This window comes from Rissa tridactyla, chromosome 3 (genome assembly GCF_028500815.1).
Source record: "Rissa tridactyla isolate bRisTri1 chromosome 3, bRisTri1.patW.cur.20221130, whole genome shotgun sequence".
NCBI classification, from domain to species: domain Eukaryota; kingdom Metazoa; phylum Chordata; class Aves; order Charadriiformes; family Laridae; genus Rissa; species Rissa tridactyla.
Window position 1 is genome coordinate 66,780,321 of NC_071468.1, and position 16,324 is coordinate 66,796,644.

The 16,324-nt window shown below is 41.4% G+C and overlaps 2 protein-coding genes across 4 annotated transcripts in view; one reads left to right on the top strand and one right to left on the bottom strand.

Moving 5' to 3' along the window:
• SAMD3 (sterile alpha motif domain containing 3) overlaps positions 1 to 8,890 on the top strand; it is a 43,917-nt gene extending 35,027 nt beyond the window's left edge. Inside the window, exons 8-11 of the mRNA XM_054195857.1 lie at positions 5,815 to 6,018; positions 6,415 to 6,586; positions 8,270 to 8,352; positions 8,602 to 8,890. Coding sequence (XP_054051832.1) covers positions 5,815 to 6,018; positions 6,415 to 6,586; positions 8,270 to 8,352; positions 8,602 to 8,886 — 744 coding nt within the window. The 3' untranslated portion in view covers positions 8,887 to 8,890. The remainder of the gene's footprint in view (positions 1 to 5,814; positions 6,019 to 6,414; positions 6,587 to 8,269; positions 8,353 to 8,601) is intronic.
• A 1,746-nt stretch (positions 8,891 to 10,636) lies between these two features.
• L3MBTL3 (L3MBTL histone methyl-lysine binding protein 3) overlaps positions 10,637 to 16,324 on the bottom strand; it is an 81,372-nt gene continuing 75,684 nt past the window's right edge. For all 3 annotated transcript variants that reach the window (XM_054196168.1, XM_054196166.1, XM_054196169.1), the window contains exons 20-22: positions 16,141 to 16,304; positions 15,042 to 15,104; positions 10,637 to 12,697 (exon numbers count right to left, since the gene is read on the bottom strand). In XM_054196168.1, coding sequence (XP_054052143.1) covers positions 12,554 to 12,697; positions 15,042 to 15,104; positions 16,141 to 16,304 — 371 coding nt within the window. In that variant the 3' untranslated portion in view covers positions 10,637 to 12,553. The remainder of the gene's footprint in view (positions 12,698 to 15,041; positions 15,105 to 16,140; positions 16,305 to 16,324) is intronic.

The window sequence follows — 16,324 nt, forward strand, 5'->3', positions numbered from 1 at the left end:
GTACTCTTGGGTGAATCCCATCCGGCCCTGTAGGCTTATGTGCATCTAGGTGGAGAAGCAGATCATTGACTACTTCCTCCTGGATTATGGGTGGGTTGTTCTGCTCTCCATCCTTATCTTCCAGCTCAGGAGGCTGAGCACCCTGGGGATAGCTGGTCTGACTATTGAAGATGGAGGCAAAGAAGGCACTCAGTATCTCAGCCTTCTCCTTGTCATTGGTTGCAACTTTCCCCCACGCATCCAGTAAGGGATGGAGATTCTCCCTGGCTTTCTTTTTGTTGATGTATTTATAAAAGCTTTTTTTGTTGTCCTTAATGTTAGTGGCCAAGTTGAGCTCCAGCTGGGCTTTTGCCTTCCTAATTTTCTCTCTGTATAACCTAACGATATCTCTAATGTACCAGTGAGGTCCCATTGGTCTCTTCTGTTCTTGACCGACAAACGTGCACCACTTGCATTAAATCAGTTGGAACTGGAAATATGCAATGGTGCAGTAAATCCATCCTTCAATTATTAGCTAATCTGTATTTACATAGCACTGTTTACTATTGTATATTGCTTGTATTCCCTAGTAGGAATGAAACTGTCCAGAGACAAAATGAAATGAAGTGATTAGATATAAAAGGCACAGATCTGCCACTGTGTTAAAGCCACTGTACATAGACAAGGAGTCTCCAAGTCATAGGAACTTTGGTTGCTAATGCCAACACTAGAACTCAATATTCGTTTGCTCTTTCATTGGAAACAGCATGGTTTTACAATAGCCCAGGTGTTTTACTTCATACTTACCATCCATCCTCAAGACACTTTATTTGTTTTGTTTCCATTGTACTTTAATAAATGAGAAGTAATCTCTGAAACAGCAGTGGCTGCTAAGGCCAGTAGAAAACTGTCATTAATTGGTATCCTAATGGTGCTGCCATAGACTTGGTGCATTTCTGGAGCTCTATTATTTGACTGAAGTTGTAAGATGTGTTTTATGGCTGGGTATGTATATCCATTGCATAGGCTACCAGTTTAAACAAGCCATGTTAAAGAGCTTAAAGTTCAGAACTACCACTACCTTTCTTCAGTACGGAAGTGCAGCTTTAAAAAGTGAAAAGCTCACAAATAGTGAGTGCTCTACGCAGGCTGAACACTGCAAGAAAACAGTGACTTTTACTTCTGTTACTCATATGTGATGATTTACACAAAGAAGTTTGGCCTTCCATCACATTTTTTTTTCTAATAGAGATTATGACAGCAATTCTTCCTTATACTACTGCTGTATTTCTATTGGTAGCTTGCCATTGATGCTTACAAGAATGTCATATGCTCTCATTTAGCTAATAAATAATGTCATTAGCTAAACTAGCTCTCAAGGACAGAGCTGACTACATAGAAAGTCCATCAACTCGAGCGGTGTTTGCCTTGACGAGGGGGATGGAGGTAAGCTGGAGTAAAGGTCACAACTTGTTCTCCTCAGTGTTTGTCTCTAAGCAACCCAGTCAGTTTGTCTGGTTACAGCACACCAGCTGGACTTTGTTTTGCTTTCCTGCCTCTGCAAGTAAGGCACCGAAGGTGAGAGCCCCTCTGGAAATGAGCTGCTGTGCTCCACATCAGGTGGCTGAAGAAGCTCCTGCTTTACGGGCAGTAGTAACAGACTTCAAACTAGCTCTTGCCCAGAGTGAAAAAACCTAACTGTAATTAAAAAACCCCAAACAACTGACCAAGTCTGTGTGTGTGCATGTGTGAGAAGGCATGAGCATCTTAAGGCTGACAAGAATGGACCAACCCTTGGTGTTCTGCAGTGGTCACGATGAAGCAAGAGACAGTCCATCCAACTTAGTGCAAGTTTGGCAGATTAAGGAACAGCTGAATGGCCCACTTAGGGATGTGTAAATACTAGAATGGTATCACAGTCAGGAACTAATATAGAATCACAGAATGGTTCAGGTTGGAAGGGACCTTAAAGATCATCTAGTTCCAAGCCCCCTGCCATGGGCAGGGACACCTCCCACTAGACCAGGTTGCTCAAATCCCCATTCTGCCTGGCCTTGAACGCTTCCAGGGATGGAGCATCCACAACTTCCCCGGGCAACCTGTTCCAGTGCCTCACCACCCTCACAGTAATGAATTTCTTCCTGATATCTAATCTAAATCTTTCAGTTTGAAACCATTACTCCTCTGTCATTACACTCCCTGATTAAGAGTCCCTCCCCATCTTTCCTATAGGCCCCCTTTAGGTACAGGAAGGCTGCTATAAGGTCTCCCCATAGCCTTCTCTTCTCCAGGCTGAAGAACCCCAACTCTCTCAGCCTGTCCTCATAGGAGAGGTGTTCCAGTGCTCTGATCATCTTCGTGGCCCTCCGCTGGACCCATTTCAACAGGTCCATGTCCTTCTTGTGTTGGGGACTCCAGAGCTGCACACAGTACTCAGGTGGGGTCTCACCAGAGTGGAGTAAAGGGGCAGAATCACCTCCCTCCACCTGCTGGCCATGCTTCTTTTGATGCAGCCCAGGATGCGGTTGGTCTTCTGGGCTGCAAATGCACATTGCCTGCTCATGTTGAGCTTCTTGTTCATCAACAACCCCAAGTCCTTCTCCTCAGGGCTGCTCTCAAGCCATTCTCTGCCCAACCTGTATTTGTGCCTGGGATTGCCATGACCCAGGCGCAGGACCTTGCACTTGGCCTGGTTGAACTTCATGAGGTTTGCACGAGCCCACTAGATACCAGAAAATACCAAGCAGTAAACCAGAACTCTGATGACTGTGAGGGATCCGCTAGAGATTTACACAGAATTGTTTTTGTGATTTTCTGCCTTTTCTGTACTGGTTATAAAGGCTTTTGCAACCAGATGAGAAGCTGGAAGCCTGGTGCTGCTAAGGGACAGGAGCGCTCAGGGTGTGCTCTCTAGGTGCAGGAGGGCTTGCAGAATATAAAGCCGTACCAGAAAAACTAGACAGATTTTGCAAGGATTCTCAGAAGAGGAGTTCAGGCAATCACGTTACTGGGACCATTCTTCGTTGGCAATGTCAGGGCATCTGTCTCAGGTCGGTGTGTCTGTAAAGAGGTTACAGAATAATACACTAACGCAAGCAGTAACGCATTCCCAGGACCAGGTGATATTTGTGCAAAATCTTCAGATGTGTCTAAGGATGAAATGGGTAATTTTCTAATTATGATGTGCAATTTCTCTCATGAAACACGATACTAGAAAATTGGAGGTAGCTAATTTGATGCCAGTTTCTAGAGTTTCAGGAGAGAGCTAGGGAACATATTGACCAAGGTACCTGCCGTCTTTACAAGCCAAACTGGCAAGAACTGTAATGCAGACCCAAGAGATGAACACATTGGGAACAAATCAACAACGTTTCTGTAAACAGAAGTAATTCTTCATAAATTCATTAGTTCTTTGAAGTATTCAACAACCCTAAGGACATGGGAAATCCAGCTGATACAGTTTAACTTCAGAAGAGATTTCACCACATGCCTTTCAAAGGCTTTTAGGGGATATAATCTGAGGGGATAAGCAGGAAGGTCCTTGCATAGATAAACAGTTAAAAGACAGAACAAAGAAGACTAGGCAAAATTACAGTGGAAAAGATTATTAATGATGAGTTTACGCAGTACAATATATTTCTAAAAGATGTGGGAAAAGGAGAATCACTGGCTGACCACATTTAGTGATGCTACTAAGGGTACTAAAGACAAAGACTGACTGAGGAACTGCAGAAGGACCCTGTGCTAATGAGTGACAGGGCAAAAAACCAGCAGATAAAATTCAATAGTGATAGATATAAAATAATTCACCAGGAGAAAACCCAGTCCTAACAACATTTACAGTGATGGACTCTGAGCTTATTATTACCATTCTCAAATGGTATTTTTATATCATGCCAAAGAAAATTTGGCACAATGCTAGGCAGCACTCCAAAAAAGTATATCGAATGCTCAGAATTATTTAAGAAAGAAACATAAGGGAGCTTATTATTCCACTGTATGCACCTGTGGTGTCACAGTATCTCAACTAGTATTTAAAGTTTTACTGTCCCCATTTCATAAAGGCTGTAGGGAAATTAGAAAATACACAAAGACAATAACAAGGATAATTGAAAGTATGGACCAGCTTTTATATGTGGAAAACAGGTGGCTGAGGACAGAATATGACGTATCTATAAAACTACAGTGGGAAGGAGACGGTGAGTAGGTTTTGAATCCAGTATGATAATTAGCAGGCAGAAGCAGCAGGAAAAAACAAACAAAAGAATGCATTTCTTCTGACAGGGCACAGTTAAACTGTGAAACTTAACACAGGATGTTATGGAAGGTACGATTTCATGAGAATTGGAAAAGTGACTGGGAGAAATAATGGAAGGAAAATAAATCTTCTGAAGGCTATTAAATATAAAGACAAAACCCTTGGGACTCCACAAACCCCAGTTCAGTGGAGTCTTGAGAGAACTCAGGGGAAGTACCACTACACACTCCTCCTTATTTTATACTGTTTTCCCAGCCCTTCTCAGCCAGGGGGAGGAAGGTATGGGACTAAATCATCTGACCCATCACCTCTGCTCCTGTGCAGTGAGGAAGAGGACAGGAATCCCTGCTCAAGCTGGCCACAAACAAATATTACTCTTGTAATACAATTAAGACTAAAATCCTCTACTAGAAAGAGTGCAGACTGCGCTAACGCAGCATCCTAGCACGGGCCAGGGGAGTACCTGCGGGGGTCACAGCAGGTAAGTGTCCTGCAGGCAGGGCTCATTTTCTTCTGTGACACCAATAGCTATTGAAATCCATGGATATAATAGTAGGAGGGAGACAGTTTTTTAATTGTGTACCTTGTGTAACCCTTCTTGGAACACCACATGCACAATTTAAAAAAGGCAGTTAATTAAACTGGAAAGTTTAATTGCACATACAGAGCACTGCGAAGCAGTTTTGGACGTTGTATGTTTCGCAGCTCCGTGCCTTAAATGTTCTGGGCAACAGGATGAAGTGTCTCAACTTTGCTCTGGTGTTGACCCACAGGCCACCACAGACACAGCCAGCAGCTGCATCAGTGACAATACACGGGGGAAAAGCCAGTGTAAATGCAGCCTGAGAGTGATAATTCTACTGACTGTGCATCTGTATGGCATCTCAGCTTGTTTCAATGAGCAAACTCGCTGCGTCCTCTGATAGAAACCAAACAGCCCCAGGCTCTCGCCACTGATGGACTGGTTTGGATAGCTGCTCCTCTTCTTAGTAATTACTGGGTTTGGAATTACAGCAGAGACAATAATAATTTTGGGGAAGATTGCGAACTATATAACTTTTTGAAAACACTTAACGGTCAAACTGCTCAAATAATGCTTTCCATTAAGAGTTTTCTTAGTTCAGTTGGTCTCCGTGGAGGCAAATACTTCAGTTGCATGAATGTGAAAAGTTAGTTGTCCGGTTTTTTAGGACCTATATCAGCAAGAAGCAAATACTATTTCTCTGGGTAATACAGAGCAAATGTTGCTAAACACCGAGTCATCATTAGAACTGCCTACTGATTTCCAGTAAACCACAATTAGGCAAACGAGGCACAGACATAGGAATTTCATGAACATCCTCAACTATGTAATTTGAGCTTGGGAGACTTGGCTGATAGCTGTAGTAGTGTATGAAAACAGATGTTAATATAACTGTTAGAATATGAGGGTGAGTTCACAGAGCTGGTAGTGAAACCACACTACAGGTACTTTCTGCTGAGCTTGGCCACACTTTGGCTACGCTAAAATCAGACAAACCACATCAGATAAAAAGGATAGCTGATCTATTACATTTCTGTCCTTCCTTTCTTGATAGGAAGAACCCGTTCATCTTGAAGGTGGTGCAATGGATGTACACATTAAGTGGCTTAAGCAAGAATATATGAAAACTCAGAGGAACTGGAAAGAAGTGGATAACAGAATGAATGTGACAATAGAAGTACGGAGGAAGATGATCGGCAATAAGGCACCTTTAAAAGAGATTCTTAGACTATTTCCTTTCTTAAGATGCCCTTATCAGGTAATAGAGCTATTTTTAATAATGACATTGAACCCTATGTTATAGATGTGATAAAACCGTAGGCATGTATTTTAGTGGATGTTTCCGATGAAGTATCCATCAATACTGTTCTCTTTAATTTAACTCATACTTTGGCTGCTAACCCCACTTTAAAAGATTCACCAGTCCTGTGTTAAACATGCCACACACACACCACCAGTGGGTTTTCTGAAGTATTTTGGTGGGACTTGATGTATTTCTTCCCTGCTTTGAAAAGAAACTAAACCACCCCCTCCGGTTTATAGTCTTATTTTACTGAGCTAGTCTTATCCTGCCTTCAAAATGTGCACCTCACGTGTTGTTTTCCATTTTGGTTTTGAGGATTGCAATAATACCAGATTTTTCTTTTTCTTTTAGCTTTTTAGGGAGTTCCAGCTTCTCACACACATGGACATTTATAAGAAAACAGTTGAGATTTTGGAGGTTTACTCAGAAAACATATTATCTTTGTATGTGGTGAGGAATAATCCAATTAACATTATGCTGCAAGAAAATCTGAAGCGTCACACAGAGGAAGACATTCTGAAATGTCAGTACAAATCTTCTGTGCTCTGAATATCAGAGTTTTGTTGTAGCTTATTGTTCTTACGTATGTAACTAAACTAGCTCTAATTTTACTGCAAAAACATTTTACACTGTCACAGCTGCTTGAAAAATAGATAGTGATGGGGAAGCATTAAGAATAAAAGCTAATAAATTACTAGGAAATTCAGTCAGGTATTGAAACTTTTTTTTTTCTATTGAATAAAAAATTGCAGGTTTGATGAAGTTAGTAACTGCCTTAAAATAAGATGAGCAGAATTACATATTTCTAGATATGTAAAAGAGTGCTTATTGTTTTCTAAAAATACACGCAGAAAACAAATTTTATGGTTTTGAAAGAGTCCCATCAAAAGAGACTATTTCCTTTAGAAAGGGAGGTACTATTTCTATGGTTGAAGTCTTCATCCCAGTGAAATAATGGAAGAATTAGTTACTGCCGCCTGTGTTTCAGGTACCTCATCTCTGCAGAGACACATTACAGGAATAAGTGCCCAAACTGGTACCTCTGGTGAGCAGGTACCACGGCCACGCACAGAGGTCCAGGTACCTGGATGTGTTTGTCTCCCTGGCTGTGAGGAAGCAAGCATCTGCCGCCACTCGACTTCTTTTAGTCTGAAAAGTCTGGGAGTGCTGCTCTGCAGGGACAAAACATTGAGGGAGTCACTCATAATCTTTATTCTTCCCAAACTGCAGCTGTCGATGCCTATGCCTGAGCTTAGCTCTGTGAGAAGTGCTTCTTTGACTGTCATTTTCTATCAAACAGGCATAATGCCAGGATGTCAAATCAAAGGCGACACAGTATGAACACGTGTGTTTCCTGTAGCAGTTTCACTCCTTTTCTAACCGGGTCATTTCTTAAATAAGCAGAGTAGGTTACAATATTGGGGTTTTCTTCCTTTAAGCTTAAAAAAGCAAGTACTCAGTAGCTCATGATAGATTAAAAAGTGTCAACAAACGGCCTAATTCAGAAAGCTTTTACAGACTTTCTACTCATACCTTTGGCCTTAGAAAGCTATATATGTTGCAAGTAATTTTGTCTTTTCTTATACAATATGCCCACAAAGATTTTACCTCATACCTTAGTAAAGTTCCAAGGCCTTTACTTTCCTGCTTTTTCTTACAAACAACTTGTCCTGGCACCTTGATAACAAACGCTGGCCAACATAGGTTCCGTAAAACACACGGCACCAGAAGCCTGACCTGCAAAAAAGATGCTACAGTCATCATTAGCTGAACCAGAGGGGTGGCGGGTACCACATTCCAGAAGATCCTGCAGCACCAGCTTGTACCACAGCCTTCAAAGTGGAGTCCTCTGGCAACAAGACTCCCCAGAGACATCTGATTTCCAGGGGAGGGAGGAGTTTGGGGGCAGATGAGTTACTTAGCTCCCAAAATCCGCTAGAAGCAACCCAAAGGCCTACTTACTTATTTATTGTGAGAGAAATGTAATCATAATATTGAGTAGCAGAGTGTCGTGAATGATTGGAATACCACTGCCCATTGCCAGCTAAGGCACCTAAACCTTCACTGTAGTACAAAATGGACTGCACAACAGTTCCACTACTGAGCTGTTAACTACTTCATAGGCTGCAACCTGCTTTTCCAGGATGATACTGCAGTGCTGGAATGCTTTCATTTGTAATTTAGTAGAAATCCTTGCCTTTGACAGATATGAAAATGACTGCTGCATGTTTACTCCTGCCAGATGTCTTTGGAGATGACTCCAGTCTATTCGCTGCAGTGAATGAGGAGGTAGGAGACAGAGCACCAGCAGCCTTGGTCTCTCTTTCTCCTATGAGCTGCCTGGGCACATCACCTGGTGGCTCAGCTTAGTTCCTGGGAAAGGATGACATTAGCCTGCCTTTTATGTAGAAGGCAAACATTCATAGAAATACTACCTGAATTCAAAGCAGTGTTATTACGCTTCCTTACTTCTCTGACCTGTTCACCAAAGCGATGCTGTGACATCATTTGAAATATCCTTTTTTTTTTTTGATTTAGGTGAAGGTGGTGACACCAGTGTTGGAAGTAAAAAATCCCTTTAATGTGAATTCATGCGAGTTTGCGCTGTATGTGGAAAGAGAGGAGCTAGCCCAGCTCGACGACTGCACCATGGCCCTGGCCGCGCTGGTGGCTGCATTTCATGTGTTCGATATCCCGTGCCCAAAGAGAATCCACAGGACGCTCAGCTTCCTGGAATCCCTGGTCTTTGAGGTGAGGAGTCCAGCATCCCTCCCTGCCCAGACAAAGAAAGGGCTGGAGGCACCTGAGTATCCTAGTACCTGATGGCGTACACAGCACTCCTCTCGGGAGCATTTGACATTTTGTCAAAATAAATCCCTTTGTTGTGAAGATAAATCAGTGCCATTCTTTCTGGTGGAAGTGTATGTATATTTTTAACTCCTTTACATTTAGTAATGCCCATTTTTTTATTGTACTGGCTACTTTTTTTAAAATTTGAAACATAAGCATTTTCATTATTTTAAACGGAAATTCTAGAGCAGTTTAGAGGCATTAGAGATAATAAAATTTTCTAGATTACTGCATGTGTCGTATATTATTTGTCCATATGGAGCATTTAAAAAATTCCAAGTCTTTTCACTGTCAGAATTTAAAAAACATACTTGTGTGTTAAAATGAGCACTTCGCTGCTTCAGACGCTAATACGTTTAATGTTTTGAAGTGGCACAAATTAAAGATTTACTTGTTACCATCATTTCATTATATGATGAATATAATGCATGAAAAAATTCTTTTCTTTTTCTTTTTTTTTTTTAACATTAATCCTGAACTTGCTAAATCGGGCTTCTGAGATGAGCTCTCCAAGTAGCAAGAATGACTTACCTGGGATGCTGCCATGTGCGTTTGTAACCACAGCTTTGGCGTCGGGGAGAGAATGCCTCATTTTCTTTCTGAATTTTTTCCCCAGAGCAAATCGTCCTTCTCCACGTGGTGACTCTCCTATCTGTCCACACACAGCAGAGGCCTCTCTTCTCTTCTTCCACAGCCTCCTCCTCTCCCTAACACGCTCCTCTTAACTCCTGCATGTCTGGAAATCCCCGGAGTTACAGTGCACAGCTTTGGACAAGCACCTAGTGAGGGACAGTAGCAGCAGCCAGCAAACATGACCCATTGCATTAATTAGAAATTAAAATGGCTTGTTATTAAAACACTGCATTCTACTAAAGAGCTCGGTCTCCCACCAGTTCTAAAAACGCCGGTGTAGGCAAAGCAGCGTTTGTGGTCACGACGATTCTTTCAACACTCAAACACACAGCTTTGAAGACCACAGAATTTTTGTTAAAGCCTGACTGTGCAGGGGTAACTCCAATGCAGAGGTTACAGCGGGAGACTCTGCAGGAGGAGGGGAAATTGCTGCATTTAATGGCCAGACTCTCCCACTACGGTCTTAGGATTTTTCATGTGACTCCCATGGCAATCAGGGGACAACCTTTACCTGTGTGACAGCTGGACTACCTACAACACAACATACAAAACAATACCAACTGCCATTTTAAAGATTCAGTAGCTCTCCTGAGTGTTTTCAGTTGCTGAGTGAATTTGTTGGGTGTAGTTTTTGTAACAGAGGTGGCTACACCCTTATCACATGAGATACAAAAGGAAGGATTATGCGCATTCTCACTGTTCTAAGTGACAGCTGTATGAATAAAAAGTTGGGGTTTGTATCATTTAAGTGAGGTTTATTCTACATCTATTAAACAGTATTAATTCAAACCCACTTCTTAAACCACACAGTACTTGTGTAAATAGGTATATAAAAATTCAGGGAGCTGCTAAGATCCCCAAGTAATCTCTGCTGAGCAGCAAATCTCTTCATTGGTTCTCACTGTAGGCTACAGACCTGGCGCACGAGAGAGACACAGGGTGAGGGAAAATAAAACAACATGGAAGGACAGAAGGAAAGAAAACATAAGAATATGGCATTTTACTGATCTGCATGGGCAACTTCAGCTGCTACCAGTGACAAAATCTGGGTCCGTAAATGGGATTCTGACTGTGACAGCCTTAGAAGTAAGTGTTTAGGGAGAGGGCAGACGGCTGTAGCCAAGTTGCTCTTTTAAACTCATGGCCACATTGAGCTACGGTGAGGAATTAACTTCACACCACCCTTGGGAACAGACGGGTTCGTCTGAGAATCCTGGGCACACACAAATGTAACAGACAGCTCCAGTTCAGGTTTTATTTGTATTGTAGTACAGTAAGAGTGCAATTTGAATGTACAAATATTGAACAAATTGTAAAAATATTATTTATGCAATGCTATGGAACGAAATTAACAGAGCAATGCAACTTACTTCATACTGACCCTGTTTCACCTCGTATTATGGCAGGTACCAGTCACTTACATGATGGGGCACAGAAAAACTCGAAACTTGAAACCTTAAGGAACTTGAAACCTTAAGGAACTCCAGCCAAAGAACAGCCTAGCAAAATCTGTGGGAAGATGTAAAATTCTCCCAGCTCTGTGCAATGGAAACACTGTTTGTTCTCAGCTCTAAAGGCTGAGCAACTGCCCACTGCAGCACTAAGATGAGGGCTGCCAAAAACCTTGATCCAACTCTCCTGTCTCTTCCTGAAAAAGTAACATTCTGGAATAGTCCTCGGTATACAGGTAACTAGGCTTTCTCCCATTTAAAGTGCATCTGGTTTACATCTTACATATATATACCAAGTGCAACCACTTTCCCTGACAAAATTGTTATAGAAATCCTCCAAGGAAGACTACTGCCTCACCTAAGCACCTGCTGGTGGCATCTGCAGCCTGCTAATGACCCAGTGAAATGCATACATCTTAGACCTAAGATGTGCCAATGCACCAGATGCGTTTCAGTATCCTTCTCCCCCGTGCTTTACCTTTCCCCCTATGCCTATTCATTTATAAATCAGACTTTCCAACTAGGAAGTAGTGGGTGAAATAATTCTCCCACCGTTGGGAAAACAAACTTCAGTTGAATATGAAGCCAGAGTAGCAGTCCTAGCTTTAGCACATTGTTTTTCTCATACTGGAGACTGCCATGTGCAGACATGAATGAATATATTTTCTTTTTTGCTAATATCCTTACCTCGAAATACATGTGTTTTCCTTCATGTGCTGAAGGAATGTAGCAGGCTCCCATGTAAAAGCCTGGGACTCTGTTGTGCAGCATAAATGAAAAGTCTTCCATGAAGTCAAACTTTATTTTTCAGTTGCAGCCTTCTCTATACTGATCTTTTGGTAAAATACATTAAAGATGCTGGTGGAAAAACTCACATAACATTTTTGTAACCGTGCAAAAGTAAAAACATTCAGTTATCAAAAAAGCATTATAATTTCAACCCCAACAAGGTTTGTTTTGTTTTGTTACAAGCAAACAGACAGTTTTATAATCTGTAAAGTTATATGCTATAGCATAAAGTGTCACGTATGTAACATTAAGTGTTTCATTTTTGAACTATGGCACAAATACGTATTAGCCGTAACAGTCTCATCTGGCTACCTGTAGCCTAATTTTCGGCTAATCAGTTTTTATTTTGATAGTATGAAGTAAAAGCTTCTGAAAAGTAAAATGGGTACATGAAGTAGAATTCGAGAATTCTTAGAAAATATTAACATTCCCTTATATAATACAGCATAAATAATTAATGAAGGTTTTCTTGATGTCCAGAGAAAGTTAGGGATCCTAACCATCCATGGAGAATTAGCGCCATTAGTTTGGTAAGTAAGACTAGCTGACTCGGTTGTTACACAGTACCTTCTCAAAAGCTTGAACACTTCCCAGAAGGATTCCGAATGTGTACTGGCTCTAGCAGAATATAAATAGTCCACCAGTGCTGAACGTAAGTTTCTTCCTTTCTGAGAGTCCTTACTCAACAGTTCTACCAAGTCTTTGTGCTTTGAATAAAACATGAGCTCCAGTGGAGAAAGCTGGCTCGTACACATTTTCCATTCTCTTCAAAGTTCGTTGTGTGAGTTTTTCTCTGCAGCTTTGAACATCAGGATGGAATTAAAGATTTTTAGGGCTGGTCCCAGTTTAATGCTCATTATTTTGACTATGTCTGATTGGGTCATTAGTAGAAATGCTTCTCCATCAATTTGCTGTAAAAGAAATAAACACACAAAGTTATTAATAGGTCTGACAGTGCAGCAGTATAGATGTTTCTGAAAACATGAAAAGAAAATTTCCAGCAATTTCAGACAGTGTGAGGGAATGGCTGAATACAAACACTTCCAAATGCTTTCAGGATAGCTTTGATTTCAACCTTTTAGACAAATCAGCTACTCCAAAAGAACAGGAGGATGATCATCTTTCTGCTTGAAAACAACCCTGGCTAATTTTTAGCTAACCGGTTCTTATTTTCATACTGACAGTATAAAGTAAGAGCTATGGAAAAGCAAGACGGGTAAATGAAATAGAACTCAACTGTAGTGCAGCACACTAATACCTTTTAACATCTTAGCTATTCCTTTTATGCACGCCTCCGTAAGAAAGCTTCTGGATTTCACTCCCAACTACAAAACTGGAACCCCCTTAAGGCCACCCCTTTCTGTTTATTAAATAGCAAATTAAAACAAAAAAAACCCAGGGGCCAGGCTACATAAAACTGCCTCTTTGACACAAACGCAACTTTTCAAAACATTGAATATTTTTTTTTGCCAGCTTTGTAGTGTTGCTATTTTAATAAATGTTACAAGTGAATATTCTCCTGTAAGCAGATTGATCGCTCTGTCGGCAGGAAGAGCCACGAGGCCCTCACTTCCAAGGGCTTCAATGGGGCCAACACCTCTGGTGTAAACTTCAGGTCACTTGGGTATCTATATTAAGTTTTCAGTGCAACATAAGCAGGATGGCTAGGCCTAAGAGCCATCTGTGGTTAAACTGGGAACACTGCTTAGGCTTAAAGACACCAATTTCAGATAAAAACAGCGTAACTGAGTTTCCACAGGACTAGAAGAGAAGTTTTCTGAATCAGACAGGCTGCAAAGGAAGCCTGCAAGGTACACCCCAGCACTGTAAGTCAAGGAACACTGCGGTGAGACCAGCATCATGCAGCTACCACAATTACTTTCTACTCATTTCGTGCACAAAGCCAGACGGGGTGGACTCAGAAGTGTACCAACATGGGGTGCCCAACTTTTTTCAGCATCTTAATATAAGCAGGATGAGGGTTCATTTCCACAGCAGAAGTTTGAACTAGCACATTCTACTAGCACAGTCTGAAAGACATAATGATGCCAGCCAGTCCACGCCAGTTGGCCTCACTGGGAAAGGTTTAATCTACTCCTCACAGACAAAGCCCAAGAGGCTGAATCCTAAAGAGGGGAAGTATTTTCTTACACCTCTGAGAATGAACGTGTTTAAGATTCATCCATCTCTGTGACACTTCCCACCTCCTGACTTGATTAGCAATACACCAGCTTTTATTGATCTTAAATTCATTGCTAAGACGCCGTAAGTGACATACAGGATGATCTAGGCCTGCATACCTGCTGCAACTGTAAAATGCCTAACACCTAAGCAAGTGCAAAATGCCCAAAGATGCAGCCTGTCAGTCCTTTGATATGCAACCACACATTACAATCTACAGCACAGCCTGAAAACTTTTGTAATTATTCTTCACTTGAAAGGCTGCCTGACTTGGGATATTGCAGTATCAGGCTCTGCCCATTCAGGTGGTCTGGCTGGGATAAGCACCTGAACTATTCACTCTGGTAATTTGTGATCAAACAGCCTTCTTGAAACTAAGCATTAACCAGAGTAACAAACCTCTGAGCGGAAAAGAAAAAGCCAGCCCAGCTTATAAAGGCCTATTGCACCTAAAAGCTCTATCACTTCCTAATGACAACTTTGGCACAAACAATCTTCCCAGATACCTGAAATGCATGCCTGGCATGCTCACAAAGTGAGTACACATGCTCCTTTGAACCCCATCAGAAGCCTTCAGATCTTTTAATTTTCTGCTCACTCAAATCACTTTCGTAAACTGGCTGTATCAAGAGGAAAAGCATCAAGAGCTACGTGCAATCAGACAAGATGCAAAGAGTTTTAAGAGGTGCTTATCTTGAACCACTGCTCTGCTTTATTTTAGTTATTAATATCCTGCGGAATTTACACATACTTATAAATTTCCTCAAAGCAGATTAAGAGAGAGCAGTAGTAAATCATGAAGTTCCTCCTCTTCTACCATTAGTTTTCAGTAATTTCAGTTGCAGTAACAAAGCTAGAGAAGCACAAGAGATCTGGCTGACACCTAACTAGTTCTATTTTCTTTACTTCCTTCCCACTCCATGACCTGCAAACCAACCTAATCTTCCACACATTTGCATCTGATTTTAAAAATAAACTTCATCTTATTGCTTTATCTGTATATTTAATGATGACAAAATTAATCTTTCCACCAAGCTTTATACTCTGAGTCCTTTTGAAATAAAATTCACCCACCTCATCTTTAAACACCTTGCCATGTTCTTCACATCCTGGTAAACTCCGTATAAATTCAGAGACCTGTCACCAAAGTATACAACAGAAGATTTAGTAAGACTGCTGTTTTCTCAAGACAGTCTTAAAGGTTGACAATCATTAAAGTCAAGTTTTTTAGCTATTGTTTTTACAGCCTCATATTAGATGTTCCACCTTCTTCTAGAAGTGCATGGAGTCATGCAGCTGGGTGCTAAGATTCACAAAATAAATCCGTGAACTAAAAGAGCATGTACCACTCTTGTCCACGGGACATCTAAGAGTGGGATATGGCTACTCCCTCAAAATTATTCAGGTTATTCTATCCATGCAGATCCAGAACCATGAATCTTCTCTTGATTAATCACTTCTCACAAACCAAACTGGTTGCTGCCTTCTTCTTTATTCTTTACACAGAGATTAGCAAATCCTTTTTCCAGGTTCATGCTTCTTTTTTCTCTGATTAGAGGAGATCTGACCATCTCAGCTGCAGAAAACTGCCTTAGTCATAGGTACTTCTGAAAGTAAAGCAGGGACTAGACCCTGTCTGTCCAAGCATTATTACATACTTGAACAGTGATGGGGCTATAATCTTGAAATCAGGTGTCATGGCCTGACCGTATCCACACCGTTCCCCTCTGCACTATATTCTCACCCTCCAAAATAGTGTGACACATCCAAACAATGCACCAGTAATAGCTCCTTGGTCTGTGCTGACCCCTAAACCATTCCTCCAAAACATTTGTGTGGGTGCTAGATGTTATTAGTGTAGACGCTGAGCGCATTAGCTGCCATGCATTTAGCACTTTTCTTTCGGCTTTTAACCCCAGTGAATATATATGCATACATATATATTTATCTGTATCTGTACCTATCTATACAGATAGGAATAAATACTTACTGCTTCTAGAGCGGGATGGCAGCTGAACGGGCGTTTTGGGGATCTGTAACATTACGTCTGGCTGACTCTAATCCTCTGAGTACTAATGCATTACTATTAATTCATGGGCTTAAGTTAAAGCTCTGAATCAACCAAGACTTCACAGGCAGTGGCAGTGAGACAGAAGATACACGGGAAACCTACCTCATCTGTACTCCACTTAGAAACTTTACTGGCTGGGATCCCAGCTACACTTGGAAGGAGCTTGCTCTGCTGTTCCCAGCGCAAGGGTAGGCCAGGGATTTGTAACTTGGAAGACACAATAACTGGTTGAGAAAGAAGCCTCTGCGTGTTGGGTTCTTCAACATCTTCAACAACAAGAAGCAAC